At 39.4% G+C, this 27,984-nt stretch overlaps 1 protein-coding gene across 1 annotated transcript in view; it reads left to right on the forward strand.

Annotated features, from left to right (window-relative positions):
• The first annotated feature begins 322 nt into the window (after positions 1-322).
• Positions 323-27,984, forward strand: part of ANK3 (ankyrin 3) — a 212,148-nt gene continuing 184,486 nt past the window's right edge. Inside the window, exon 1 of the mRNA XM_075025511.1 lies at positions 323-458. Within this exon, the coding sequence (XP_074881612.1) occupies positions 345-458 (114 nt within the window). The 5' untranslated portion in view covers positions 323-344. The remainder of the gene's footprint in view (positions 459-27,984) is intronic.

Here is a 27,984-nt window from a genome sequence, read left to right on the forward strand (position 1 = left end):
CCTTCAGTGGAGTCACTTAGACACTTCCAGCTGGTGGCAGGGGATACAGCCATAATACAGCTTTCTCTGTCCCAGCTGTCTTTTTCATTACATTAAATGCATTACCATGGCTGCACTGTTTTATAAAGGTTCAGGTATAGAAAGGTATAGGAAGAAATCTGCAACTATGTTTTTTTGTAGTGACTGCAAGCTTCTGTGAGATCTCTGAATCCTGAATGTGTTCCTGGCTCTGGTCGCAGATTTCCTTCCAATCACTGGAACATTTGCTGTAAGGGCTGGCTAAAGGTGCCCGAGGAAATCACCTTTTACAAGGGAACATTGTTGTAAAGGATTTTTAATGCATTATGGCTCACGCAGCATCACAGTTAAAGAAAAACAGGGATTTAGAAATTAATGCTGATGAAGAAACTGAGAAAAAAAGAAAACACAGGAAAAGATCCCGGGATCGGAAGAAAAAGGTATCTAGATCTGTGCCAAATTCTGACAGGGATTCTTTTGTTTTATTTTCTTACCTTGCAATTGAAGTATCAAAGCTCGTTCTTGCGTGTAACTTGGTAGCTGTTGGAGTAATTTGTTAACATTGTAAAATAGCATTGATAACCAGTGCTGTGGGGTTTGCAAAGCAATTGAATGTTTAATTGGATATTAGTTGATTGCAGTGGTGATGCAGAAGGTGTGCATTCGTTTCTCAGATAACTCACTTGTGTTACTGTGATATGCAAGCTGTGAGTTGAAAATAGTTTGTAACCATGATGTGAGGTTAAATGCTGAGCTTTCTCATAGGTTTAATAGCATAATAGTTTAGCCTTACATACATGTACTTAAAAGGGATGTGTGTGGAGGCAGATTTTTTTTCTTTGTGTTGGGACTGTGTCACATGTTTGGCTTCTGAAACATCCATTTTTGGGATAATGTTACAGAAATAAGGTGTTTCGGTGTTTCTCTTTTCTACTAAGGGTGAGCTGTTCTACAGAATTGAGCTGTAACAATCTGTTATTAGCAACTTTCTTTTGTTAGGGAAATATGTGACTGAGATCACAGAGCCTGGTTTTTCTCTGCTGTAGATTTGTCTTAGCTGCAGAAAACCCTCTAGCAAACTAGGATCTGAAAAATTCTGTAGGCACTGCATTGCTCATTGTTCAGTTCAGGAGCCTCTGTGTGATTCCAGTCTTACTCTTTCTCTCTAAGGTATAAAGCAAAATAGTTATGGTTTGTGGCATAAGGACAGATAAAGAGGCCAGTCACTTTGGCAGCTCTGTGGATATGTCCTTAAAAATGACACCTTGTACTCTGCTCCATAGACATAAGGCCCTGCCATGATTTCTTGTCTTTGGCTGTATTTTATTACGATTTTTCAAGAACATATCAAGAAGCCAGTTGTCTTAACAGAAACCTGGGTATGTAGTACTTCTGTGTGCCTTTGTGAAATCCCCCTAAGGGGGGGATTGGATTATCTTCATATGCTCAGATAAGCGGTGCATGTGCTTCCTAAATGACATGTAGATTTCCCTTAACATATGTGCATCTTTTGGTTGGGTGAGAGTCAGCATTTCCCTGCCCTTTTCTCTTTTTTCTCTGCTATGGCAGTACTATACATAATGAAAAGCACTAAGAAACCCACTGCCTTCTGTTCTAGTGAGCACATTAGGAGACTGTTTAGATGGCTGCAGTGAATGTACTGCAGCATGTTAACTGTAGGTATTTTTTCTGTGTGAATGTATACATACAGACCTTCTGAATCATCTTCCAGTATAAAGGAAAGTATGAAAATAAGATTCTTTGGGGCGCTGCTGTTTGAAACTAGCCTGAATTAGTAATATTTTTCTTGCCTTCTATTTAGGTTATATGCAGGTCTGTAATGTAGCTATCAGGGTGGGTTTTCTTCCCCCAGCTGAAAATTACCACAGCAGTTACAAATTTTAGGAGCTGGCCTGCAAACCTATATTTACCTATGGCTTGTGAGCTAAAATGTATAGTCTCTCAGCTGACTCTACTCATGATGCAGGAAGCCCACGTTGTACTTAATGTGCTCAAGTTTAACAATAGCATGCCCAACCATATCCATATACTGTCTTTGTGTGAGGGTCATTTCTCACAGTTTGTAATTAGAACAATATAGAAGGGATGTGGCAGCGAAAGGCTCTTGATTCAGTGAGGTGAAACAATTGCTTTGTGGACAAAAATGCTTTATTGTTTATACAACATAGTGCTGTAGAAAAGAAATCTCTTGGCAACCAGAGTGGCACATGGATAAATATCAGCCTATTAATCTCAAATGTATGGATTTTTTTCAGTGTTTTATTTCTGCATCTTAAGAATGAGATAAAATAGAGAGCTTTTGCTCCACCAAAGGCCTTTTTTGGGTATTGCGTCCCCCCCGACCCCTTCATGTCACACTGGAATTTGGTAGCTTATTCCAGTTTCTTTCTGGGTTTCCTTAGGACTTTGCAGATTCAGGGCATATAGAGGCTCTCTCTACTAGGAGAATGGACCAAAAAGCAGCAATTGCTTCACTGAACATTTATACATTTGGGCATCAGTCTTCTCATAGCAAAGACATGGTTCTGCCACCCAGTACATAGGGCGTAGGAAGTCCAATAATTGTGGTTTGCCATTTTGTACTTTCCTGACTATTTAAAACATTTTCCCCCCAATTTTTCCACTATGAGTTGTGAGTCACTTCTTGTTCCTCTGCACCACCCACAAGCAAGCAGTACTCTAGGGTTTTTTTGTTGATCACATGATACTGCACAAAGCTAACCCTTTGCTTAAGCAGTATACAGAAATATCCTTTAGGGTCTTCCAATCACATTGGAACAACAGAGAGTGCTAACGTTTCTGGATAATTTATACAGTAAGGAGACCAAGGCAGCCAATGGTTAGAAAGCAAGGCTGGTGGGAGCACCCAGTGTCCTAGACTTGATGATACCAGCAACAGTCATGATGATTTATGTTCCTATTTAGTTTGAGGATTGCTGTCTGGGTGTAATATTTCACTGCTTTTGACTGGTTAAGCAATTTACAGTGCAATAATGTTTCTGTTAAGGCTTGCTGCAATATTTGTACGAGAGAAATGACCTTTTTAAAAATATACACAAAACAAACCCCTGTATTATATCCAATCCTATTTCATTTCAAGGTGAGATATTTTCAAATTGCCACACTTAGCTCTGTAGAGACGTTGTGCTTCTGTGCCCTGTGGGCCTACCCTGCTCTTTGTGTTTGCCTGAATTCAAGACATTTCTGAAGGTTCAGAGCTTAAGTAGTTTAACTCATGCAAGAGAAGGGGATGGGACCAGCGAGTGAAGTGAGTACAGTGAAGGGTCTGCATTACACAGGTTTCCCGTTTATTCTGTTCAAGTTTATATTACAGCTTCAAGCAGTTCTGCCTCTGGATGGTTTTGCAGTGTCCTACACTGCAAATAGTCTGAGTACACCCAAGGGCAGATCTAAGCCTTAAATGGTATTACAGAACAAGCCAAGCCACCCTTAATAATAAGTGATTCTTAGGATAGCTTGCTTGATTCCTTATAGTGTGGCTCTGTCGTATGTAGTTTGGTTTGTGAAAACTAGAAATTCTTTATCCTATAATAATGTCTGGAAAGAAATTAGTTGCTTAGTCAGTGCTGTTCCTAAAATAAAGCTGAAATCTCTGAAATTGTTTTTTGTGTTCTCTGTTCAGTGCATAGTAGAAGAGAAGGGCAGGTCTTGGCACATACTCAATGATTTATGTTTTATACAATATTCAGTAGGACTGAAGTGGTTTCCATTTGCATGTAGTGCTCAGGAGCTAGCATGTTTTTTGGGAACACAGAATAGCTTGATCACAATGCAAAGCCTGACTGCTGCTGTCTCTGAGATGTTAAAGGCTGTTGCTGTCACATCCTCTGCTGCTGCAAACTTGTGGGCAGCAGAGAAAGTAATGCATGCCAATGTTGCAGATCCTGGTAATTTCATCATAAGGCTCACAGTGTTTGAAGGTTTTACTTAACTTTCAGGTCTGCTGGAAAAATTGCCCTGCAATTTCCTAATGGGTATAAATTGAAATGCCGTGTCAGGAACAACCTGTAGGTGTGCGGCTGTTCATGTGGCTTCAAGGAGCTTGTGCATCTTCTGGGCTGGGCTCTGCTCCCAGCTGCGAGGGCCTGTGGAGGTGGCTTGGACTGCCCAAGGTAGCAGAGCTGGAAACACCTCCCAGGGGCATCAGGACCCCAGGAGGGCATCATCATGTCCTAGCTGGGAGACTCCCACTGTTTACTTTCCCCTCAGCTCTCTCGCGGCTGTCAAATATTTTATGGATCTCAGCCATGTCAAGTACAAGTCTCATGAGTTTGAAAAAAGTCACCATCTGCACCCACACAATTAACCTGAGCAAAGGGTTGTGTGCAGACCAGCTTCAGCACAAATGGCTTCTTCAGTTTGGTTCACAGTGATAATTAAAGCAGGTTTAAGGAAAACAGGAGTAATTCTTTCTCTCACAGGCACATGTTCCTGCAATGAATTGCCCTGTGGATTTAAAAAAGCAATTCGGGTTGGAATTGGTGCAGTTTTCACATGCAAACAAGTCTACCAGTTATCAGGTAAAGCTTGAAATGTGAGCTTTAAGGCTTTTAACTCAGATAACAAGTACAAATCCCCATCCATTTTTAAATTTTTTTAAATTTTATGATTTTTAAACAGATCTCAGGATTAGAGAGATCTGTTTCATAGTTTCTGAACAGTTGAACTTGACAGTAGTAGAACCTAGATAGGTTGGGCACAAATGATTGTTCCTTAACCCAGTTGTGTTAAGGCATAAACCAGGTGGATGTTGCTCTAATATCTGGGAACATGACCTATAGTAAATGAAAAGATCGTGTAGATTTAGGGCCTGAAGGAAAAACTGTTAAGTCAGTGAATCTTCCCTAGGTGTGAGGAAAATTTCGGTCATGTCCTTGATTTTGGACATGATGTCCAAGGCATCAGAGGCAAATCTAATTAAATAATTGAAAGATACTTTTGATAGATGTTTAGGGGCACCGGTGGATGGGACATCTACTAGCAGTGTTGAGTTCTTACTAGCATGGGGTTGGGTGGTGAAAGAGTGTTTCTATTCAGCTGGAAAAACAATTCTTTCTTTGAAGATGACCCCCAAAGGAATGAAAAGATTGCATTGTATTGTGTGGGTAGCACTACAGCATCATTTGAAGTGGGCACTGCTCAGCATTGCTTTGTTGTTTATAAACCCAGAAAAAATTTTGCACTGTTATAAGTTTACAGTTTTATTTAGGCAGGTTTAGAGCATTCGGCTTTTCCTCTTCACCTTCTTGATGCCTCAGGATTGTGCCGTCGCAACGGATGGCCATTAGTTATTATGCAAATGTCAGTTTGGGTTATAAACCACGTTATGCTTGATGTTACCAGCTTGTGGTGGGAGGAGATGTGGAAGAGGGAGGACCAACAATGGGCATCCTCGCCATTATAGGAAGATTGCTCAGTGACTAGATTTAGAGCTGGACTCTCAGTGAGTGTAAATCAATACTGTTTCAACTACTTGGTTGGTTGGTATTAATGGAGTCTTTTATCCTTCTGTTTTTTCCACCCAGGCTGGATTTTATTGGGGTTTTTTTTGAAGAGTTGAGGGGGGAGGGGAAAATGGATGCTTTTGAAGCAAAAGAAAGTTCAAAGATAATGTTTGATGAACAGTGGGGGTTTTTGTTTGTTTGTTCGTTTTTTTAGTAAAAAAACCCCAAACTCTTTATGCGGTTATGAATATTCAGCCCTGTGCCAAAAGTCAAAGCACTGATAATTTCAAGCTCTTAACTTGCCTGAATTGATGGCTTCAGGATAAGTTGTGCGTACTTTGATAGAATTCCCCTTGGCCATTCACTAAATGTTTGTTACACTAAATGCTAGTGGAACTGACTGAGCACCTGCTAAAATTGAGTGTTAGACTCAATCAGACCTAGTTTGACTAGAATGGGGAGTAAGAACTAGGCTCTTGGTGTATGTAATGTGGGTAGAGGAAAGAAATAGAGAAGAAGAAAACTCTGAGTTGTAAGATGTATTTAAAAAAAATATATTTATTTAATTCCCATACAAAGCCTGATGTATTCCCACGTTGATTTGAATGGAAGTTTGGACAATAAAAGGCTGGATTTGCTGCTACTCAGTGGTTTGTACAGCTATTTAGGCCACTGGTAGAGTGGTAATGGGGATTTTCTGACTGAGGCAGTAGGGCTATCACAGGACTGTGTTGTAAAGGCATAGAGAACTGGGCCTTAAGGGTTTGATCAGGCCCAGCATGCCTGTCAAGTTGGAAACCTCTTAGGCCTTTTAGCAACTCCACAAAATAATGCCTCCCCATTAGATTGGGATGTGTGTGGGCCCTTTCAGGTAATGAGCTCAACTGAGACAATATAGCTGCCCCACATTATTCCTGACTTCAGTTATCTAACTTAGGCTATAGCTCTATATATTAAATGGAAAAAGATAGGTGCCTTCAGAGGATAATTCAGTGCATGTAAGTGAGACACGTTGAAGCAATGTCCTCATTTTCAAAGGTATCAAGTATCCGCCAGCCCTGCAGCTTCAGCTGAGAGCTTTGGGCATTCTGCAGATCAGGCACTGGCATCTCTGGTGGATGTTTGGGATCGTATAACGCTTTTTAAAATCTTTCTTGTATATCTGTTGCCTGAGTGTGGTATTTGTGCGGAGCTCTGCTTTGTTAGCCAGTGCTCTGTGAGGTGGCTAGTTACTGATCTCCACAGAAGAGGTCAGCTTTCATTTTTATTTTTTATAGAGATTGAAATCACTGTGTGGTGACTTGGAAGGGAAATTCAACAGAATGTTTCTTTAGTATTTATTCAAGTAAGACTAATGTGGACAGGAGAACTAGATTGAGATATGAAGATTGTTTTGCTAATTGAAAAGAAATTTTGCTCTGGGATGTATTTATTTAAAAAAAAATTATAATTTTGCCAATAAACTGAAGTTCTCCATTATTTAGAAAGTTAGACTGTTTAGTAACATGAATTTGTCCCACATGAGATTGTTAGTGCTCTAAGATGTACACAAGCAGTTTAATGCCTTTGTATTATGTACCAGAACTAAAACTTTATTTTGCCTTTGTAGTTGCAGAAAGATACAGGGCATATTGTACTGCAGAGCCACCTTCATCTGAGCGTTATTTTAGAAAACTTCTTATGGTTTGTTTTAATGACCTGAATGATGTGTTTTATCTAACCTTTTGGTTGTTCAGCTATGTTTTATTCACAGTTTTGGATTTTAGCTTATTGAGCAGCTGAAGGATCTAATGTGTTATATGTTGTGCCATGACAGCTTGTGTATCAATTTTAAATCTCATTTCAAGTGTTCATTTCAGTATCTTCCTAATTTTTCATTTAAAATCTTCAATAATTAAACATAAAAGGACAAGGTAGAAGGGCTTGACTTATGTTTCTGATATCCTAGTTTATGCAGAATATATCCTACTCCATATTAATCCAACTGGAATTAACAGGACTTTATAGAAGTAGTTACTTCTTGATAAAAGTGGTAGTATCCAAGGCCTCTGTTAACACAGCCATTGCTCACGAGCACAAGCAGGAAATGAAGGTCTGTACCTTAACAGGTATCCATTACACCATCATGGCAAGTTATGCAGACACAATGTCTGCATTTATTTCATGGGTGTAACATGACATATATATACCATAGTGGCTAGTGGAGGGTACCTCAACAAAATCTCCATCAGCAGCATTAAACTTGGTGTCTCTGGTGACCCCATCTCTACAAGGAGCTGGGCAGGCTCCCAGGTGTGCTTGGTGCTTCACCCATGGAATTAATAATTTGTAAATACAAAAAACCACTGTGATCTTGTCACTTGCTTCCCTTGTGAAGGAAAGGATGCATGTGTCACTTTGATACCTGATCCGGTGTCAGTGGAAATCACTGCCTGCTTTCTGCAAAGCTGTCCATGATGGCTTATAGAAGATTGTGGTTTGTAGATTCTGAGCAGATTTCTGAACAGCTCTCAGTTTTGGTGTGTGTCGAGGGAAAATCACTTATCACTAAATGAGCTTGAATTACATTCATGTGTTCCACGCTGATTTGTAATACCCCTTTAAGTACATATGCATAGATGGGATGAAGGTATAATATGTCAATTGTCTGTATTTTTGTAGAATATGGAAGGTATTTTTGAAAGCAGAAAATTGTATCTTTTTTTTGTGAAATCTTGTCAGCTCTGAGCTACAGTCCTGTCCTTAACCCTGTGGCCTCTGCCTTTTGAAATAAGATGTCATTAAGTACCCAGGCTCTGCTGGAGTAAGACAGTTAGGAGGGAAGTTGGAAGAGGAGGCAGGTAGTTGCTGAATTCTGAGTGCCGTGAAAGGATTTCCTGGAGCTGCTGAAGTGGCTGGTTTTACATCACCATATTTTAAAAGCAAGCACCATGATTATGCAAATACTTCAACCCTGATAGACTACAAGAAACTAGTAACCAATCTGAATTCAAGTACTCACATAGTTCACTGGTACTGACAAGTAACCATGGGGTTTAACAAATACTCTTCTCCACTAATGATGATGTGATCTGCCAAGCTGGGGATTACGTTCTTATAAACAGCTGCTTGCATGGCATCTTTGAGCTCTGCTGAAGAGTTCGACGTGCGTACAAAAACTCATACCCTCTGTAAGTAAAGGATTTATACACACCAAAACATACACACAATGCATGTACTATGTGAGTGAGTTTGTATGTAAGCAGGGCAAAAGCAGGAGGGGAGGTGGTAGTCAGGGATTTGGCAGTGACTCCCCACCTGTGTTCATCAATAGCCCTGAGTAAGGCATCTCCAAAGTGTCCCTGCTTCCCACAGTGAGTCTCCATCTGTGTTAGAGAGCACTTCACTGGGAGAGGTTGTATGGTGCTGCAAGGGGTTTAATTTCAAAGGAAGCATGTTCCCCTTGCTCCCATGCAGCGGCTCCTGGAAAGCCAGGCTCAGCCTATCACCAGTGCTGTTGGTTAGTCTGGGCCCTTAGGGAGAAGCCGTCCACAAAGATGTTAGTGGTGTTTTCAGAAGTATACACTGTGTGGGTGCATATAAATAATTTGTTTTTTCATTTATGTAATTTCCACTGTGATTCTGTTCTATTGCTGTCATTGATTACTAAAGATATTATAAATCTTTTTTTTAATGAAAAGACAATTTGAAAGAACAAGTCATTAGATAGAACAGATCAAAATGTTAAATGGTCTTTTTCAAACTTCTGCCACTTTTCTTTTGAAATTCTTCAAATGACAGCATCACCAGCAATTTCTGCATCATGTTCTGAGTTCACAAGGCTCAGAACAATTCATAAGTCAGTGCAGTTTTTGATATCTACCTTTCAATTAGAGCACACTGATTTGCATATTCTAAAGAGCTTTCCTTAAAGGCAGTATTAAAATGAGAAAACACAGTGATGCTATCCTGTCTGTATGTTCTAATAAACCATCCTTTTACCTGCCCTATTTGGTGTTGGTAGAAGATACAGTTGTGGAATTCACTTTCTGTTCAGCACATTGGTTTATTTTCTGGGGAATTACGCTTAAATGTCAGGATGTAGAATAACTCCATCGTTGACCTCCTTCAGTTAGCAAGATTGTCACAGCTAGCTGGGTAGTTGTCCTTCCCATTGACGTGTCCTGTATGTTGTCCCCAAGGTTACCCATCTGGAAGTGGTCCCCAATGTTCTCTGGGAACCTGTAGAAAAGCAGAGCTGTGCAATATCTCCTGGATAGATATTCCCTCCACTTCCCAACACGAGTTTACAGGGCATTTTACTAATAGAAGGCAAAGGTGGAACTGAGCTACTGACTGTAGCTAGCAATGTATAACTTTCAAGTAATTTTTCCAGGGTTGTAATCAGAGCATCTTACAAATATAGGCATTCTTAGCTTTAGATTAAATTCCTTCATAGGTTGAATAATTTTATCTTCTCCCACACAGCTTTTTTTCTTTCTCCCATAACTCCTTCTGGACCCTACCATGGTATCTCTGAAATTGCAATCATTTCCCATTCATTAATCACTAGCTTATTGTTTAGCATTTGCAACCATCTCGTCAGCTGAATTTACCATTGGGCCATGAGGAAATATCAGTGCCTAGGTGACCTGAGTCTGTAACCTGTTGTCCTGCCCCCTTCGGATTTGTATGAATCTAGCAATCGTCTCTTGTGCTGAGGCTAATGTTTTCATGCCTAGACTGTAGGAAAATTAATGCAGATATTATTCAGAAATAGATTGCTGACTAGACCTTGAAGCACAGGCGAATAAGCCTGGAGTGCTCTCCACGCCTGAGGGGAAAGATCCCCCAAGAGGAGAGATATGTGTACCAAGCATCTCATGGTGCAGCAAGCTAAAAAAGAACCTCAATCTATGTGTGAGTAAATGCAGCCTTTTCCTGTAGTGCTGAGGAAGCCTCTCAAAACAGGCTTTTTTTGGCCAGGCAGTAGCAGACAGTATGTTCTGGAAGGTGGCTGTGGACGGTTTCCTTTTTCTTACACAAGACTCTAAAAAGTTAAAACATTCTATAGTGAAATATTGCTGAGAAGTAGGTGAGAAAGGCTTGCTTTATTACATTTTTACCATCTAAGCAAAGAAAACATCTTCAAGGAGAATCAGTGAATGCACTGGATACCTGCAGTCCTAGTTTTTCCTACCACTTGATTTAATTTGAAACCACCAGCACCTTGAAGCTGTTAAACATCAAAATTCTGATAACTGAAGACTGCTGTTTTTCTACCAGTCTGAAAAGATTAAAAAGATGTTGAGAGGAAAACATTTCTCATGACAGTGGGTGAACAATCAAAGTTTCTAAGTAGGGCAGCCTGAAGAACAGCCAACGCTTTTTAACAGTTATGGGAAAGTGTATGTTGTTTGATGTTCCTATCTGATATTTTCCTGTCTACCTTTTTTGTAATATCAGAATGTCTGGTTATGCTTAAAGAAGGCTTAATAAATGTTTTGCACAGTCAGCACACACTACCCACATAAAAGATAAAAGTATGCAAACTTCTGAGTCATCCAAACAACAAACAAAGGGTAGGGGGGTCACCTACGGACTCTTCCAGTTTGATCTTAAGCACTTTATTTAATCTCTGTTTTTTCTCTCTGTAAAATACCTCCATATTTTTGTTCTTGTGTGTTTTAAGGATGTCTTTTCAAATGACTGACTATTTTTCTGTTCTTGATATAGACTATGTTTTGCATGCCTTGCATAAGGACTATTGCTACAAAATAAGGCCCGTGTAGGGTTTAGTTTTTTAATGACCTCAGTGCTGCCCTGGTGTAGCCTATTGGCTACATCCACAGCTCTCAGGAATATTTTTGCTGGATTCTTGCCATAATTTTGGAGGAGAGATCTTTTAAAAAAAGTATATGCTTTTTTAAAAGCTTTTTGTGGAGAGGAAGCATGCATGGTAACGATTTAATTATGGCCTTTGGTATTCAGTATAAAAATCCAATTTACTGTTATTTAGAATAATTTTCTTTTATATCTTATACCAAGCCATTGGCTAAAGGCTGTTTTAGAACAACTGGTCATACTAGTTAAGTTGCAGATAGAAATGCATGTTGTTTACAAAGATTTTGTAAAGCTCTTTCAGAATTGTTTAGCCAATTGTTTAGCCCATTCAATATACAGGAAAATTGTCCAAATCCTGGTTTTAGAAGTTAATGAGTTTAATCTAAAATGGCTAAATGTAGTATATTCTATAACGTTGTATGTATCTTCTTGTTGACCTATGTGCCTGTTATCCTTGAAGCTAAACTCACTGAATTGTGGTCAAGTCATAGGTCCAATTAGAAGAACCACTGAACATGTGCAATAATTCAGCTTGAAAGGCCACATGCACAATCTGCCTTGGGTTGGAAAGCCAAGAGATGCTGTGACCAAACAAGATCCACAGGGAAGCTGTTCAAAAGCATAGCCCTTTTTTCCCAACAGCAAAGCTGCCCCTTTCTCCTTGTTTACTACCAAATGCAAATGAGCAAACAAAGCTGGTGCACTTTTAAAACAAGCCAGTTTGAAGGAAGATGAGAAAAAGGAATGAAAGCATTAGAAAGGGCCTTGATGTTGAAATGGGAGCAGCAATTAAAGGGGAGATATAGAAGTGATTGGGGCAGCTGACCCAGAAGTTTGGTTTTATTTTGGCTGTAACTAGCTACTGGGAGATGAACCCATCATTCTGCGGAGCTTCTTATTAACCCACAATGTTTTGCGCAGGCTGAGTCAGTAGATAAAACCCAGGAGGGGACGGAGCAGAATAGGACAAAGCCAGCAAAAATTCAGTCTCTGCTGGGGACTGGGCTCTAAACCCCGCTGAGTTCAGAGAGGCCTGCAGTTCCTTTCAGGACAGTGCAGATAGGCTCTATGAGCAGTAAAGGTGATGTATGGCTGATAAGATGGCTAAGGGGTTATCTGTCTTCCCTGAGAGTATCAGCCATATTGCAAGCGAGCAAATACCGTGCTGCCTGCAGGGCTGCTGCTCTCTGATTGCACTGCTGCTGTGGGACTGCAGTTGTCCTTGTGAACCTTCCTCCCCAGACGGAGATGTTGGCTTGTTAGGGGGAGAAATTCAGGCACTGAAGTAGGCAACAAGATAAAAAGCCTCTAGCTTTATATAGCAGGGTGAGAAATTTAGTTGGTTTGAGGACATCCAAGAGATTGCATCTGATTAAATCCTTGAAAAGATAAGATCTCTTATCCATTACCTGGTTGCATGAATTTATACTGGTTGCATGAATTTATACTGTGGATATGTAGCCTAGTGCTTTGTCAAGGTCCACATACAAAGAGGTAACCACAAATTAATCAGGGCTTGTCAGTTTTAAGGTATTTCTGGTATGAAGTTGAGCAATTCACACACGCCTACAAAACAGCAATTGTTCCCTAAAATAGCAGTCTGCTAACCAAAATACATTTTTTTATTTCTTAAAATTTAGGAGTGGAAAAAAAAATTAGCATCATGTCTTTCTGTGTGTTTCTTTCTCATTTGCAGTAAAATTTTTCCACATTTTCTTGACAAGTCAGAATCTCTGTCCTAGTTCTCATAAGCCATGCTCTCTGTGCCTACCTGCCTGTTCCCTAGAAAATAGTTGTCTGAAAGAGTTGCCTGAAAAAGGAACAAAGGTAACACCCCAAAAGGAAAATAAAGTCACAGATTATATTCATAGTCAAACTAAACAATATCTTCCTTGTTCAGGTAATATACAAAGAGTAAAAATAAAACTGGGGGAGGAGCAGGGGGAGATCTTGCAAAGCTAGCCAGCAAAATCCCTGCCAGAGCTTTTGGAGGCTTCTGACTGGAACTTTGCAATACATTGGGTCTTCCTATGGGTTCAGTTTTGTCTGGTTTAGTTATTCAAAATAGAGGTTTTTATTAATTTTTTTTTAGAAACATGCATGTTAACTAGTGGCAGTTGATTTTATTAATATGAGTTATTTTATGCATGTATTGTTCAGATGAATATTCAGTCCTTTGCCTCTTGGATAGTTTTGTTCATGCAAATATAAATTGAATATATGAACTCTTATTAACATGAGGGCTGCCTGGAATCAGATTTATTTCATGGGTAGCCAGTTACTGTGATTCAATAAATGTGATTGTCTATAGTTCTTATATTTGGCAGTTACAGACTAGGGCTGCATAGCTTTAGGCAGGATTTTCTAGCAGTACAATTTAGGTTTAATATGTAGCAACCTTATTTCGAATACATCTTGCTGTTTGATGAAGAGACATTAATGATTGCTCAGAGGAAGAGTGGTGGCAAGAGAGGACAAGTTCAGAGGTAACTTGGAGGGACTGTATTAACAAGCCTCAGAATGACAACATGCGCTTTTTGCAAATAGCAGAACCAGAATGTTTTATAGCAGAGCAGTGATAATAATGCTGGATTTCAGACTTCCTTCTGTAATGAGAAAAGGGCAGTTATATTTTGTGGGAGACTCCATTGATGGCTGTCCTGGCACTGCATGCTAACAGTCCAGTGAAGTCAGTGGAGGAAAGCTGGTTCTTCAGCCTTGTGGTGTTAACGTGCAGCTGGTATTTTAGAGAATGTTTTTCTTCCATTCTGATGTGTTACAAACTTTAAGATTTCACTTAAGAAGATGCTGCATGTCTTTTAGGTCTAGTTACATTGTACTTGGAATGACTTTTAAAAACTTTTGACCTGTGGCTCATGGCATGTTGCCTTTCTTGAATGATGCTGCCAAACGCAGTGGGTGTGCATGTGGGAGGGAGTCAAACCACTTGTAGCGTAGTCTGCAAAATGAGGGGAACTCACCTATCCCATCAGAAAGGGGGAATTAAATAAATCTTTGCCTCCAGAGAACTAAGTTCCTTTACATTAGACCAAGAAAATGTTCTCTTTGCTTTGATTTTAAAAACCTCTAGCTGCAAAAGATGTATTAGCTATTGCAATTGAAATGCATAGGGGAAAATGATGTGATGTGCTGGCCACAGATTTCAGTTTTCAGAAAGCAAAATATTTTGTGACTAGATAGGCTGATCAGCTTTGTGTTGAGCTGACAGGAAAGAAAGACTTTGAGCAGCTTCTGGTTTTGAAATCTTTACTTAATTTTTACTTCTGCTTTCAGCCAGAAAAACAGACAATAAAAAGGCGCACCGTTGTTTCTCGGAGCTCACAAATGACTAAGCAAGCTGCGTAATATCTTTGCTTCTGTTGTCGTGTGTCTGGTTAGTAAAAAGTGCTAAATATTCTGGCACTAATCCAGCAAAGTACTTAAGCGTGCACTTAAGTTTAAGCCCATTTGTAATTCAGTTGAACACAGAAGGAGCACTGTGTGCTTAAAGCTGAGTCCGGTCTTTAGTGATGTGTTGAATGGGGGCCATGGTGCTTACTCAATCAGAAGAGAGAGTTTTTAGAAGATAAGGTCCATCCTGAAATGCTATCAGTTATCTCAGCTCTGAGCAAACAAGCTTGGGTGTGAACACCTGTGATCTAGAGATGACATCATTTACCTTGAATAGTAGATTGAAATATTGGGGATTCTGATCACAATTTGGCATTTCAAAGACATTATTTTCCTCATAGGTGCTTTTTTTTAAACCCGTGTTATCAATATTTGTATATCAGTAAACAAGGGTCAAACACTGGCAGTGAGAAAACCTTGAAGAACAATGATAAGTCCATTAAATAAGGCAAGGAAGGCCCCTTAGCACTAAGTCACAGCTGATAATTGCACTCATATTATTGATTTAATCATGTTTATTAAGCAGCTAATTAACTCATTATATGGCTGGTGTTACAGAGGTATTAATCCAATATGTAAAGTGTAAGTATGTAAATTCTCCTTTGGGCAGTTATTTGTATGCCACAAACAAATGTAAATTTGGAATATACTGGCCAAAGCCTAGCAACTAATTCAGGCCAATTTTTTCAGATAAGAGTTTCCTAGTTTGAAAAATACAGAGTTTAATATGCTTAAAGTCACAAATTTGATTTAAGCTTAACAAAGTGTTTTAAGTCAATAACAAGATGAACACATTCTGAAAAAATAAATTAAAAACCCCAAAACCAAACAACCCATAAAATGCTGATTTAAATTTTGAAAATGAAAAAAGTCAGTCACTTGAAAGCTTTGTTTTGACATGTTGAACTAAAGGATTTTATTTTAATTTTTGTGTTTTTTTAAATTTCTTTGCAACTGTTTTGGAAAGCTGAAAATTCTGATTACAATGCATCATTTATATTCAGCAAGGGATTCCCAAAATAATTTCTGTGTAATCTGGTGGGTTTTTCCAAGATTTTTTTTATTGCTGTGAGCAATGGGAGCCATTTCAGTCACTAACACCACTCTCTTTGTAACAGCCTTCCAAATACATCATGACCCTATAGCAAATTCAGTCTTGTGAAAACTATTAAGGATCAACTTACTCTAAGACTGCAAGTGAAATGAAATACGAGCCCATGGTGATGGCAGTTAAGCATGTACTGTCATTCTTGACACATCCATGATTCTGGAGACTCAGTTAAGCAGTAAAATAGTTAAGTATCGGTGTTACTTAGATGAGCATGTTCTTTGTGACATTGCACAAGTACGTCTCATCTTGTAAAGTGGACTAAATTAATTTACTAAAGTGTTTTCCTAAATCCATGAGCGAAACATGAACATCTCCATTATCATTAATACAGGCATTTCATGCTGTGTGCTCTTTTAGTGACTATTCCATTCAGCATTTGCAATGGTATTAATACTAATTGCAAGTAACTGAAGTCTGGGCTACTGGCTGAACTGGTGGTGAATTATGTACCTGGAGGTTTGAGGTCCTGCACCTTCCCGTCCCCTGCAGGGAAGGCTTTGTAGGGAGGTAGCTTCCAGGGTGAGGCCCAGTGCTAGAGAAAAACACATCAGTTCCGTAGGCCTGTTGATTTACACATGTGCATTTCCTTTTCCAAGAGAACAGACAATTTTTTGATGTTTTGAAACCTTTTAAAAACTGGCTTAGGTCAATGGATTCAAACCTAAGATTGCTAAGAAGATTATTTAAAATCACAGCTATTATCTATTTTAATTTCCTCTGCTGGAGAGTACCCCAAAACATTCATTATGTGGAGGGTATAATCTCTGAACAAATGACATGGTGGAATTAATGAACAATTAACTATGATCATACGTTATAAACAGAGCTGATTAGAATCCACACATGTCTGGGTTTTAGAAAGACTCTCTTTTGACTCAGCTTTGTGCTGCTGAGGTAGGACCATGCAGCTCTCATTTCTTATTCATTGTGTGAGCACAACATCATTTCCTCTGAGGTAAGGCTACATCTCTTGGTTTTCATGGCAACCAGACAAAGAATTCATCTATTCTTCAACTTCTATATGTGGGGAGGGTCAGGGTCAGGAAAATAAGAATTTTTCCTGGTAATTTTCCTCTTCTTTGTTTAGCTAGTATGCTTACATTACAGACTTTCTCCCATATCCTAGAGACTATTCTCCAATATCCCATGTGATGATTAAATCAGAGAGAACATTGTAAAGCTGAAAGAAAGGGAATATCTGTCCCCAGTAGCTGCGGCTGCATGGTGGTGTATGCAGTGTGGAATGCAGTTACTGTGCTGTGCAATTTACTGTCTTCATTAAATCAGACAAGTGTCAGGTGAACCGTAGAAATTCCATCTGCATGCACAGTGGGCTCCATGCATACTATTTACAGTTTTTTCCTATCACTTTATTTAACTTCCACATGTATGTGTTTAATAAATGAATACCATTATAAATTATGATGATTCTTTCAAAACAATAACATCAGATACTGTGATCAAGAATATTTTCAACCTTAAAGGGAAAATGCTTTTGTCATTTTAAAATAGAAGCAGGCCCTGAGCTCTCCTAATGTCATTGGGGACAGGCAAGGATTTGTTTCAGAAGCTGCAGTGCAGCACCAGGCAATGACTGGACATACAGCTTCATAATTTTGCATCACATAAAAGCACCAGCATCCCTCTTATCGCCTCAATGCTCTGATCATCCTGAAAAGTGAGACAAAAGAAATGGTCCATGCTATACTGACCTTCATTGTAACAGCAGCAACCTTTCATTATTTTATCACATTACTTGATACCCTCGAGGGCAATGCATTTGAAACTATGAAATTTCATTTGCAGAGAGAAAACATGCAAAATTTCCATTACATAAGGAGAGGTGGAGTTTTACACGTGTACTCTGTGTGTGTATTTGTGCTTCTCAAAATATGTATACTCGAGACATGTTTAAGCAGTAACTTACAGAACAGCTCTTTAGTCAGAGACCATTATGTCTGAATAATTTGTTCTGAAATGATAAAAAGTTTTTCCTGAAGTAGGGACAACTCAGTCAGATACAACACTGTAAGTGGAGCAATGGTTTGTCTGAATTACACAAAGGTATGTTCAAATGGTACTTTTAATATTCCGAGCATGCTTACCAAGTGTTCTCTGCCAGTAGCATTGTATGCTGGTAAGGGCTACGCACCCTAACTATTAAACAATAAATAATTGGTTTGGAGGTTTTTTAGCAAAATCCTCAGAATTCCAAGGTTATTCATGTTCATGACGTTAAATATTGGTATAATAATTTTGTTTGTAGGATTATTATCTAATTCTCATGCATTCTTATCTTGCATCACTAACTACTTTGAGTAGTGCCACATATGTACAAATGGAAAGAAATAAGAGGCAGATATATCCACAGATTTTCTGGTAGGAATTGTTCAGTTATCAAGTGTCTTTTGCTCTTAATAGGTTCCATTTTAAACCATGATTTATCCCATTATCTCTGCCCTAATACTGATAGCCTGAGATACAAATTATGAAACTATGCTTGTCTTTAGATAAAAATGCTTTTAACTAGGAATATGAAAGTGTTTTTTAAATTATTGGGTACTAAAGGCTTTGGCCTCTCTCCTTTTTGCAAGGTAAATGTGGAGTGTGGGAAATCTGTCTGCACCTTGTGCAGGCATTCAGTAGTTACAGGACTATAGATGCAGTGGCTTTGACCAAAGACTAGCCATGAGTGTAAATGGGCTAAAACACCCCTGGGGGACCATGTTCCTGTCTGAAGGTCACAGAGCACAGTCCCCAGCTGGACCTCGCGAAGGGAAGGCCTCAGAAGCCTGGCTGCACGTCACGATGCTCCAGCTGCAGAGACCTAGTGGTGTTCAGTTTGTTCAAGTGGGTGGAAGAAAATGTAACAGGGTTTGGGTGAATGTGCAGGAGAGTGCAAGGATGTATGTACAGTAGGTAGTAGGCTTTGTCCTTCTTTGTGCCTTCAGCCTTCCATGGACTGGGCCCTGAGGAAGAGAGCAGCTCCCTGGGTCTGGAATATCCCCTCCCAGGGGGAGGTTTAGAACTAAAAACAGGGTTTAGTTTTAGAGCCACTTTGCTCTGTTGGCTGCCCAGCCTTGAGCAGAGCTACAGTTTCTGACAGTGGTTGTAGATATGACTTGCTATTAGAAAGGATTTGTTATCTTTGATATGAGAGAGTGAGGTTTTCTTTCTTCCATCTCACAGTATCAAGGAGTTTGAAAGCAGTAAGATTTGAAAGTTTAACGTTCAAGAATAGAAGGCTTGTTCTAGTTGGTGGCTGGAGTCTGTGTAAGAAAAGGCAAGGGTCCAACTCCAGAGGGAACTGGGAGCTGCTGTTTCAATGGGATTAAAATGGAAATCTTCATAGAGTAAGATTCCTTCTCCTTTAGAGATGTCTATTACGCACTATTCACTAGGCAGAGACCTTTTTGCTGGCTCTTTATGAAGCAGATCCAGAAATAATATAGTTTTATCAGACCATTGCTCCTTACAAGCTATACTATCTTCCCCATAGCCCTGTACTGCTGTAATTAGGACACTGCTGTCCTAATGCACATGTTCTCCTTCCAGGATCTAAACAACTCTCTCTTCTGGGCTTTTTGTTGTTCACTGTGGACACACTAGACTGTTCAAAGCTGATGTGACTGTCCTTGATGCAGTTCTGCATGAAGTCAGGAATGTGCCCTTTGATTTCTACCAGCCAAAGTAACACGCAAGGTTTTACAACTGAACTAAATCTCCTGAGTCAGCTGAAGGAGTATCTTCCTTCAAATGCAAATTTTTAATTCTAAGCATAGTTAGTAGTTGAAGTAAAATGCTTGCAGAGGACATGTAATATTCTTTTCCAGGATAAAATTAATAAAAGTCATGGCTTGGTGTGTTTTGCTTTTTGCAAGAAGCCTTTCCAGATAGAGAGTGGATGTCTGGAGACCAAACCAAGAAAGTGTTGATCAATACAGCTGAAGGAAACCTGCAACGTTAGTTCCTCAGCCAGTAATGCAATTGCTTAATAACTGGTGACATTGATTATTGAGGAACTGAATACTGTGTGCTAAAAAATGAGAATATAGATTCATTTACAACAAAGCAGATCATCTCTCTTCTGGCTCTCAGAGAATATCTGTAACCATACTGTAACCGTAACATACAACATGTTGATGACCCTGGAGAAGCAACAGGGCATTAAGATGGATGAAAAGAAGTCGGAGACCTAGTTGTAGTCTCAGTGTGATCTTGGAGTGTGGCCCAGTGTTTCTTGGACTACAGTCTGTTTAGACTCATTGAGCCACTTGTCACTGAAAGCTGCAGGACTTAACTCCTCTTTTTCCTCCATCTCACCACCTCCAGCTTTTGTGTATTAGTATTGCAGATGTTCAACTCACCTGTAGAGGGACACCAGTGGTTTGGGGGCACAGCAGTGCTGGCCCGGTGGGAATCAGAGGCGAGTGGGAGAGGCAGAGAAGAGTGCATGAGCAACCTTTTTCTGGCTTGCAGCTTAACTTTAAGATTAAAATGCACCCTCAGCATCTTTATGGCTTGGTTCTTTCTGTTGAATAGAAGCAGAACCATCTTCCAGCCTCTAACCCTTAGCTGGATCACAGATTGTGGTGTAGCCTTTTGTAGTTCCAGTTGTAAAAGTGTAAGGTAAAAAGAATACGTTTTCAAAACACATTCTCAGTGTCTTTGTTTAGCCTACAGGTGTTGTGGGTTTTTTTGTTACTAAGTTGTCATCTCTACAACATCTCCAGTTTCTCAATAACCTCTTCCACTGACAGGACAATATTTGCCAATTAAAAAATGGTGCCTGGCATGCACTCAGTTGTTTTACTGATCATAACAGATAAAATCCTGGAAGAAGGAACTATCTTTTTCTCCTGTTTTAACTGTGTATGTGAGTGATCAATGTGGCTTCAGTTTGATTAGGAGCATGAGTGAAACCTCCATAGGCTCAATTCAGGCTCTGCTTTCCCCCCGTTGCCATCAGAAACTCAAATTTCTACCTGTGCTTGTAGGAAACATCCAACTGCAAAAGCTCCTTTTGTCCCCAACCTGTCATCTGGCTTTCTTTTCCTGCAATTATAAGGAAACAGAATGAAAACATTGCTGAGCCCAATTCTCGGAACTTTATGGTTTGGCAATGATTTGCTTTTAGCCTTAGGGTTCACGGCTGTTCTCTTGTTTCCGTGCTATGGTGGATTATGCAGGTGTCAGAACTTTAAAGCCCAGTTATCTTTGTTTCCACAAACTTGATCACAATTTTGGTCCCAGAAGTGACTGTGAAAAACCAAAACAGTATGAGTTTTGAAAATCTGACCCTAAAACGTATGTCGCTGTTAAATCTCTGAGTTTTAACATTAAAATATTTTAATTTTCTATTAAGAAGAAACTGAAAAAAGCTTGTGGATAAAGCTTTCACAATGGTATGCTTTTGCTACACATGAAGCATGAGTCACAGCATCAGTAACGTCAGAGCGTTTGCTAAGGTACAAACGTGCCAGGGAGGAAGCAAAAGCAGGTGTGATATGCGTGTTGACTGACTGTGTGGTGAATGCTTACTAATCAGAAGGTTTAAGCCTAAGAGAAAGCTATGACTCTGTAGATGTAACTGGTCTCCCAGTATTACAGACAAATGCAATAGGACTGAAGACAAAGACATAGAATCTTTGGACTTGATCCTTTGTGGAAAACAAAGTGAAAGCTATCAGAGACTGACTTTTACCAATACTTTCCTCTTTCCTCCTCCTTTCCTCCATCACACTGAACATATGTTGGTTTACTTTGTATGTAACATTTGGCCATATGTTGAACAAGTCCTCTAGGAATGACTTGCCAAGTGCCAGAAAATGCTCTGCTGTGGCAAATTGACAAGTAGACTAATGCAATTCTCTTTTAATGAAGTTTTAACATAAACAGAGATTTGAATGTGTCTGAAAATATATTTAGAAGGAAGGACTGAGGTTTCTTAACTGTGATACAAGAAAAGAAACAACCATGAGCAGTGGTTTAAAAATCCCCCCCTACCTCATGTCATTTTTATGAAAGCAGAGGAGAGTTTAGACTTAATTTCTTTTTATGTTGTGCTTATGTGATTATTTACCTATTTGTTTGAAAGAAGTGTTACAGGATTCAGCTCTGTTAATGGTTAGTCTTTCACCTCTTTTGATTCAGATGTAGGTGGTTCCACCATGTATAAAATCTCAAAGAAACAGACCCTAGCAAGCAGGTTTATCCCATTTAATGTTTCAAAGAGAAAGAGTTAAGAGCTTTCCATTTAAGCCTACCAGCAAGCATTATACATGACAAGAAAGAATCAGAATAGCCAAACACGAAGATTTCTTGTCATTATTTAGAATCAATTGGAATGTGTGATTTCTTTGCAACCATATAACTTTATTTTGCTTATATAAAGAGTATATTAGTTGCTTGCAGAGAGTGCTCTCTGTATGAAAAAGAATCAATACATTTCATTCCAGTTCCATCTTCTTTTGATACTGAAACATTAACATTTTTCTAAAGGAACAAGTGATTCCTGGGTTCCTCAAAGAAGAAAATTGTGTAGGCTGGGTTTTCTTGCAGTATCATAAGGAAGCAACCTTCAAATGGAAACTTCTGAGTGTATATATAGTGAAGCAGTAAAATCAGACACATTTTGTGAGTGAGCAAATATAAACTCCTGAAGACTACAGAAACTGAAAATGAAAGTGACAGAAATGAATCTGGAAGCCTTTCTGCCCTGCTCCTGATCTGGCCTGGGGTCTTCTTGGTAATTATATGAGGGAATGATTTCTGGGTTTGCTTTGGGTTTTTTGTTAATTTATTCATTTTAGAATGAAAGTGGAAGGTTTGAAATTGGTACATTGTACTGAAGTCCTTGTATCGATAATGTGTTGCTTGTTGCCTGTGGCTTCCCAGGAGACCTAGCAGAAGGTAGGAATAAGTAGCCAATCTTGGGAGACTATTTTGGCTGCAGAACTGTTGTGGAATTCAGCACATCACCAGTACAGTGGCTGTTTGTTGGGGTTTGTTTTGTTTTGTTTTGTTTTTTTAAACTGAATTAGTAGAACTTTTCTTTCTGAGTTTCACCTTTCTCTTTAATGTTATTGTAGTGTATGGAATACCTGCAATGTTCAGTTCTCGGTGTTTCAGTAAGCACAGGAAATCTGAGGCAAACCATAACATTTAAACTCCTTTTGAGTGTTAGAATTAGCCAGTTTTTTAAAACAGTAAATGTTTTTTATGCACAAATACAAGTTACAATTTATATGCATTTACATGTAGGTATGTGTACATACACTTAAGTTACTGGGTATGCTGTATATTTATCACAAAGTACCAATGAAAAGACCCAGCCACAATGACATAGAAACAGTATTAAATATTTTTCGTGATTACATTTTCCAGCATTTCTTCTGCAGTGCTTTCTGCCCTGATAAAATGAATAGCTCATCAACACCTTAGTAAACATCAACTACAGCCTGCAGCTTTTTTTTTCCATCATTAAACAATTGACAATGTATTCAGTATTCCAGCCCAGCTGATCATGAGATAAAGTGTGACTAAAAAGTAGATCATCTGGTGGATGCTCCAGTGTTTGATATGACACAAAAGGCTCCTTTCTCCTCTCCAGTGTGCCCGTGCAGCTCCTACTGCAACCAGTGGGAGCTGTGCGTGCCTATTTGAGGCACGTTGCTGTATCTGAAGCACTTGCTTCATTTCATCATTGAAATTAGCACAGCAATAGAGACATCCAAGCCAAGCACAGCCACTTCTTGACTATTTGTATATTCAGCTGGTTGCAGTGTTAGGTTAGTGGCTGAGCTGCTCTTTTGTGCTTTTGTGGCCCGCGTATAGTCCTTGGCATGGGCTGTCCATGCAGCATTCATGTTTTTCATGGTGGAAGATGACTGAGGGTGGTATTAGACATATCCATTAACTACCTAGAGCGTTCATCAAAGAAGGATTTTCTTGTTTTCCTTCTTTCATGATATGGCCTGTTTTAGTAAAAACTGCTGTCTTGAAGAAAAATACCCTGCAAGTAAGGTTCACGACTGTTGAAGATGCAACTTTCATTATTCACACCAAGCCTGTCCTGGAAGGGCCATCCCTGGGCGGACAGCAAGTACTACAGCTGCCATGTCCAGGTGGTGCTGAAGCCACTAGGTGTGATATGCAAACAAGGAACTTGATTCTATTTCTGAATGCATGTGGGCACATGAGAAGGGAACTGAGCCCACCAGATCTCTTCCATGCTTCTTTCAGGTACAAAATTGCAGAACTGAGATGAATTTGGACTAATGTCAGAGAGCTGGGAAGCTTCCTTTAAAAGGCTCCTCCTGCAAATGTTTCATTGCTTTTTCATGGCTGGAGTTGCTTTAGAACATTAATTATTCAAGCCTTGTGTATTTTCCAAATGTGACTTTTGATTGTGTTGTGCCACAGGCTGTGGAGATCAAAGCGGTGTGTTACTGCGTTTGTCTTTGCCTCCGTGCTAAGGCAGGGCTGACCCCTGTTGGTCTCTCAGTTTAAATGTTTTTCTGCCTCTTAGTGCCTGGAAGCTTAAGAGCTTTGCTTTTTCCTGGTACCTGACAAGGTACCAGAAACTTGTGGCTCACAGGCCCGATACAGCTGGAAGCTCTTACGTACACTGTGGTGTGGGTGTCTGGGCTGCCAAAGACATTTGGAAATACTCAGACCTCTGCAAATGGTCAGCTCCTCACACGTGTAGGAATTTGTTGCAGCTCCTTTCCTAGCCATCTCTTTAGTAAAAGAATGTAGGGGGACTGCATTTCCGCAGTGTTTGTGCTGCTATCCTAGGATTGCCTGTATGCCCAGAACTTGAAAGTATCCGTGTAAAGCCTTTACTCAAGCTTTCTGGCTGCATTGTAGACTATATCTGCGTAGCTTTTTATCTTGTCAGACTCTTGTGTTCCTAAGACCAATGGTGGAATTAATGTGGAGAGCCATGCTAGGAGCACAGCAGCATCTAAAGAGACGAGATGGCCTTCACAGCAGAGTCTATTCAGGTCCAGCCAGTTGGAATCAAAGGTGAAGATAGGACAGGTTTATTTGCAGAAGATTGCCCACCCTGCAAATGGCCAACTTATTGCAAGTATTGATATGAACTTAGTTTGGAAGAAGAAATCAGGGACAGACTACACAATTATGAAGCATTTCAATTTTTTTCTCTCAGTTGTCATTCCTTTTCATGTGTACCTTCGGTATATCCACCCCCCCTGCCCCCCCCCCCCCCCGAATTTTTTTGTGCAGCATTATCTTTCTAATACTTATAGAAGTTGATCATACTGGGAAAATTTCTTACTTGTTTAAATGTGTGAGCCATGTGCAAACAGCCGAACCTTTACTGTACCTGTGCATTCGTGGATCAGTTCAGGTATGATCTAGTGCCTATGGAAATCGGTGGGGTTTTTTTGCGCTAAGCTAACGTCAGTGGATGGTTCTCAATATCAGGTTGTTGTGGGCTACTGGAGCTTTAGCCTTCTGTCCAGAGCCACGAAAGGCAGCATGTGGTATTTGGCATGTACAGTCTGGAAACCGCTCCTTTGTTATATAGCACAAGGTTGTCAAAAATCATTGACAATATGGACTTAGGGTTTTCATAAGCTGAAGTACTAAAGTGTACCCACATAGGTATACCTACACGCCCTCTTGCCATCAGCATGCCCCAGTGGCAGTGTGTTTGGCTCAGAAAGTGTTAATTGCCAGTCAGACAGTTAATGCAAAAATTGTAAATGATCCTTTTCCACAAAAGCTAACATTTGGTACACATGCACGTGAATTCTAAATCAAACTGATTGATCTGCCTTACCTTGTAAGTGTAATTCTGGTATATACTCTTTTCTTATAAAACAGCCTCTGATAGCACTGAAGTGAATAATTCTATATTTGGCAATTATTTATGAACTGCAGATCTCATAAACACAGCAGATGCATTTCCTGGATGGCAGCCATTAGTGCATCTGGGGACTAATTTACTAGTTATTGAAAATACTGGACTGGAAGGGAAAAAGAAAAGATGTTGCCATCTCTTTCCAATTGTCACCTAATTTCTGAGGTGCTCCACAGCATTTCTTCCCCAAGGTTTGTCACATTAGAAGCATCCTTTAACATCTCGCAAGTATTTAGTTGTCTTCCAAAATAATAGCTTTCTAGGATATGTTGCAGGCCCTGCTTCTTGGAGGTTTGTATCCAAAGCCATTTAGGAGAGCACCCTCTTAATTTCTTTAAAGAAAACCAAGAAATCCTTTCAAAAGGTTCTTAAAAGGATTTTCTTATGGAGCCACACTTGACTAAACATTAGAATTAATTTTTTGAGTAGTTGAAAAGTGAAATTGGATACCTCAGATGCCCGAAGATTTTCTGTGATCTGCATAAATGTATAAACCTAGGACAATGAGGGGTGTCTTGTTCCCTGTGTGTGAAGGCCACTGAGAGGAGCAAAGCAGCAAATGGGTGTCAAGCTCCTCTGCTGTTTCCACCTTGGCTGCCTCGGTCACAGCCATCTGTAGTGGTGCCAAGTGTGATGCTTTCCTGTGTGCCATTAATACACCTGCTCTCTTGGGCTCGTGTAGGGGCTCCAGCTCATTTCAAAGGCACCAACAAATTACAGCTGCAGGTGAAACTTTGGGAAGAAAAAAAAAAATTGTCTGAGATATAATGGAGCCCTTGCTGCTTTTTGATATTTTGCAAATGCAAGTGTGCAAGTGTTCCTGCTTTCAAAACTAAGTGGTAATATAATGGGAAGAAATACCTGGTTTATGCTAATCTGGAGGATTTAATATCCATTATCTCAATGACAAGAAAGGGTGTATGTTACACAGTTTGTCTAGCTTGCTTTGGTTTGTTTTCGTCCAAAACTTGTCTCAGTGGCATGGGGAGTATTTGATACTCTTTTTCATCCTTTCCATTCTCATTCCTCCTGTCTTTCATTCTTCCATTTTTCTTCCTTTAATGCCTTTCTTTTGAGAAGGGGAGTTCCAGTTGTAATAAGGATAGGCCAAAAGGGTGGCATTTGGATTTGGTTTGGGTTTTTTTCCCTCCATGCTTGAAGAGAGGGGAGGGATGATTTCAGGCTATTAAACATGCAACAAACAAACCATGCATATCTTTGGGCTTAATATTTCCTCTTGCTGAAATTTAGAGATTCAAATTTGATATGGACTTCATCTAGGGATGAGCATGTTCTTTATGATACAGACCTTTTTGTTCAGTGTGTGCTAGAATTTCAAGTATGAATTTTATGGCATTGGAATTGAATCCCTCTGACTTCCCCGGGAGGCAATGTCAGTGACAGGGTTTGCAGTATCCACTTCTATTCATGGAATATATTCTTTAACAGAAAGGCAAATATCAAGGGTCATTTCTTTAGCTGTACATGATCTTATTCCCCCTACATGCTAGCTGTATGTTGTATTTTATATACAAAGTAAAACACTTAAAGACATATAGTAAAAGATATGCTAAGTCAAATGTTCAAAGAAAAACACTTCTAATAGGCTTATGAGAACATACCTATTTGAATGGTAGGCTTTCATGCTTGATATGTCATTGACATTCTCCATATTGAGGTGAGACCAAAAGAAACAGTGCAGCAAGGGACCAAAAACTTAGAAGCACAATTTCATAAAAATATTCCACTTATGTTCTAATTGCTTCTTATCTTCATGATAGTTGGGAGCTTTAGTGTCACTGCTACTTGAATATTTTTGAAGACACTTTTGGCTTAATTTTGTTTTTAAAACAATTTTTTTTTAAAATTTCTGTAATTGTCCTGTAAAGAGCTTAATTACAAATATTTATTCTACTAGTCATAACAGAGTTTGTCATTTTGAATATGAATTCATTTCCAGTCTTCAAAAATGTCTTGGGGCATATTAATCTACAGTGTGGATGTGAGCGTCATTTTTTATAATTTTCCACTGCTGTAACTTTCTAAGAAATATCTTAAAATTTCTAGAGGGCCATTAGGGTTTGATACAAGATAGCAGACATAGCAGTAACATATAGCTCTTGGGTACAGGGTTCTCTGTTACCTTTTGTGCAAGAAAACAGCATTGGGATGCAACCTTTCAAAGTCAGCCATGTTCCTAAAAATAGGTTAATTGTTTTTCCAAAAAATGAGTGGAAGCAGAG

This window comes from Buteo buteo, chromosome 4 (assembly GCF_964188355.1).
Source record: "Buteo buteo chromosome 4, bButBut1.hap1.1, whole genome shotgun sequence".
NCBI classification, from domain to species: domain Eukaryota; kingdom Metazoa; phylum Chordata; class Aves; order Accipitriformes; family Accipitridae; genus Buteo; species Buteo buteo.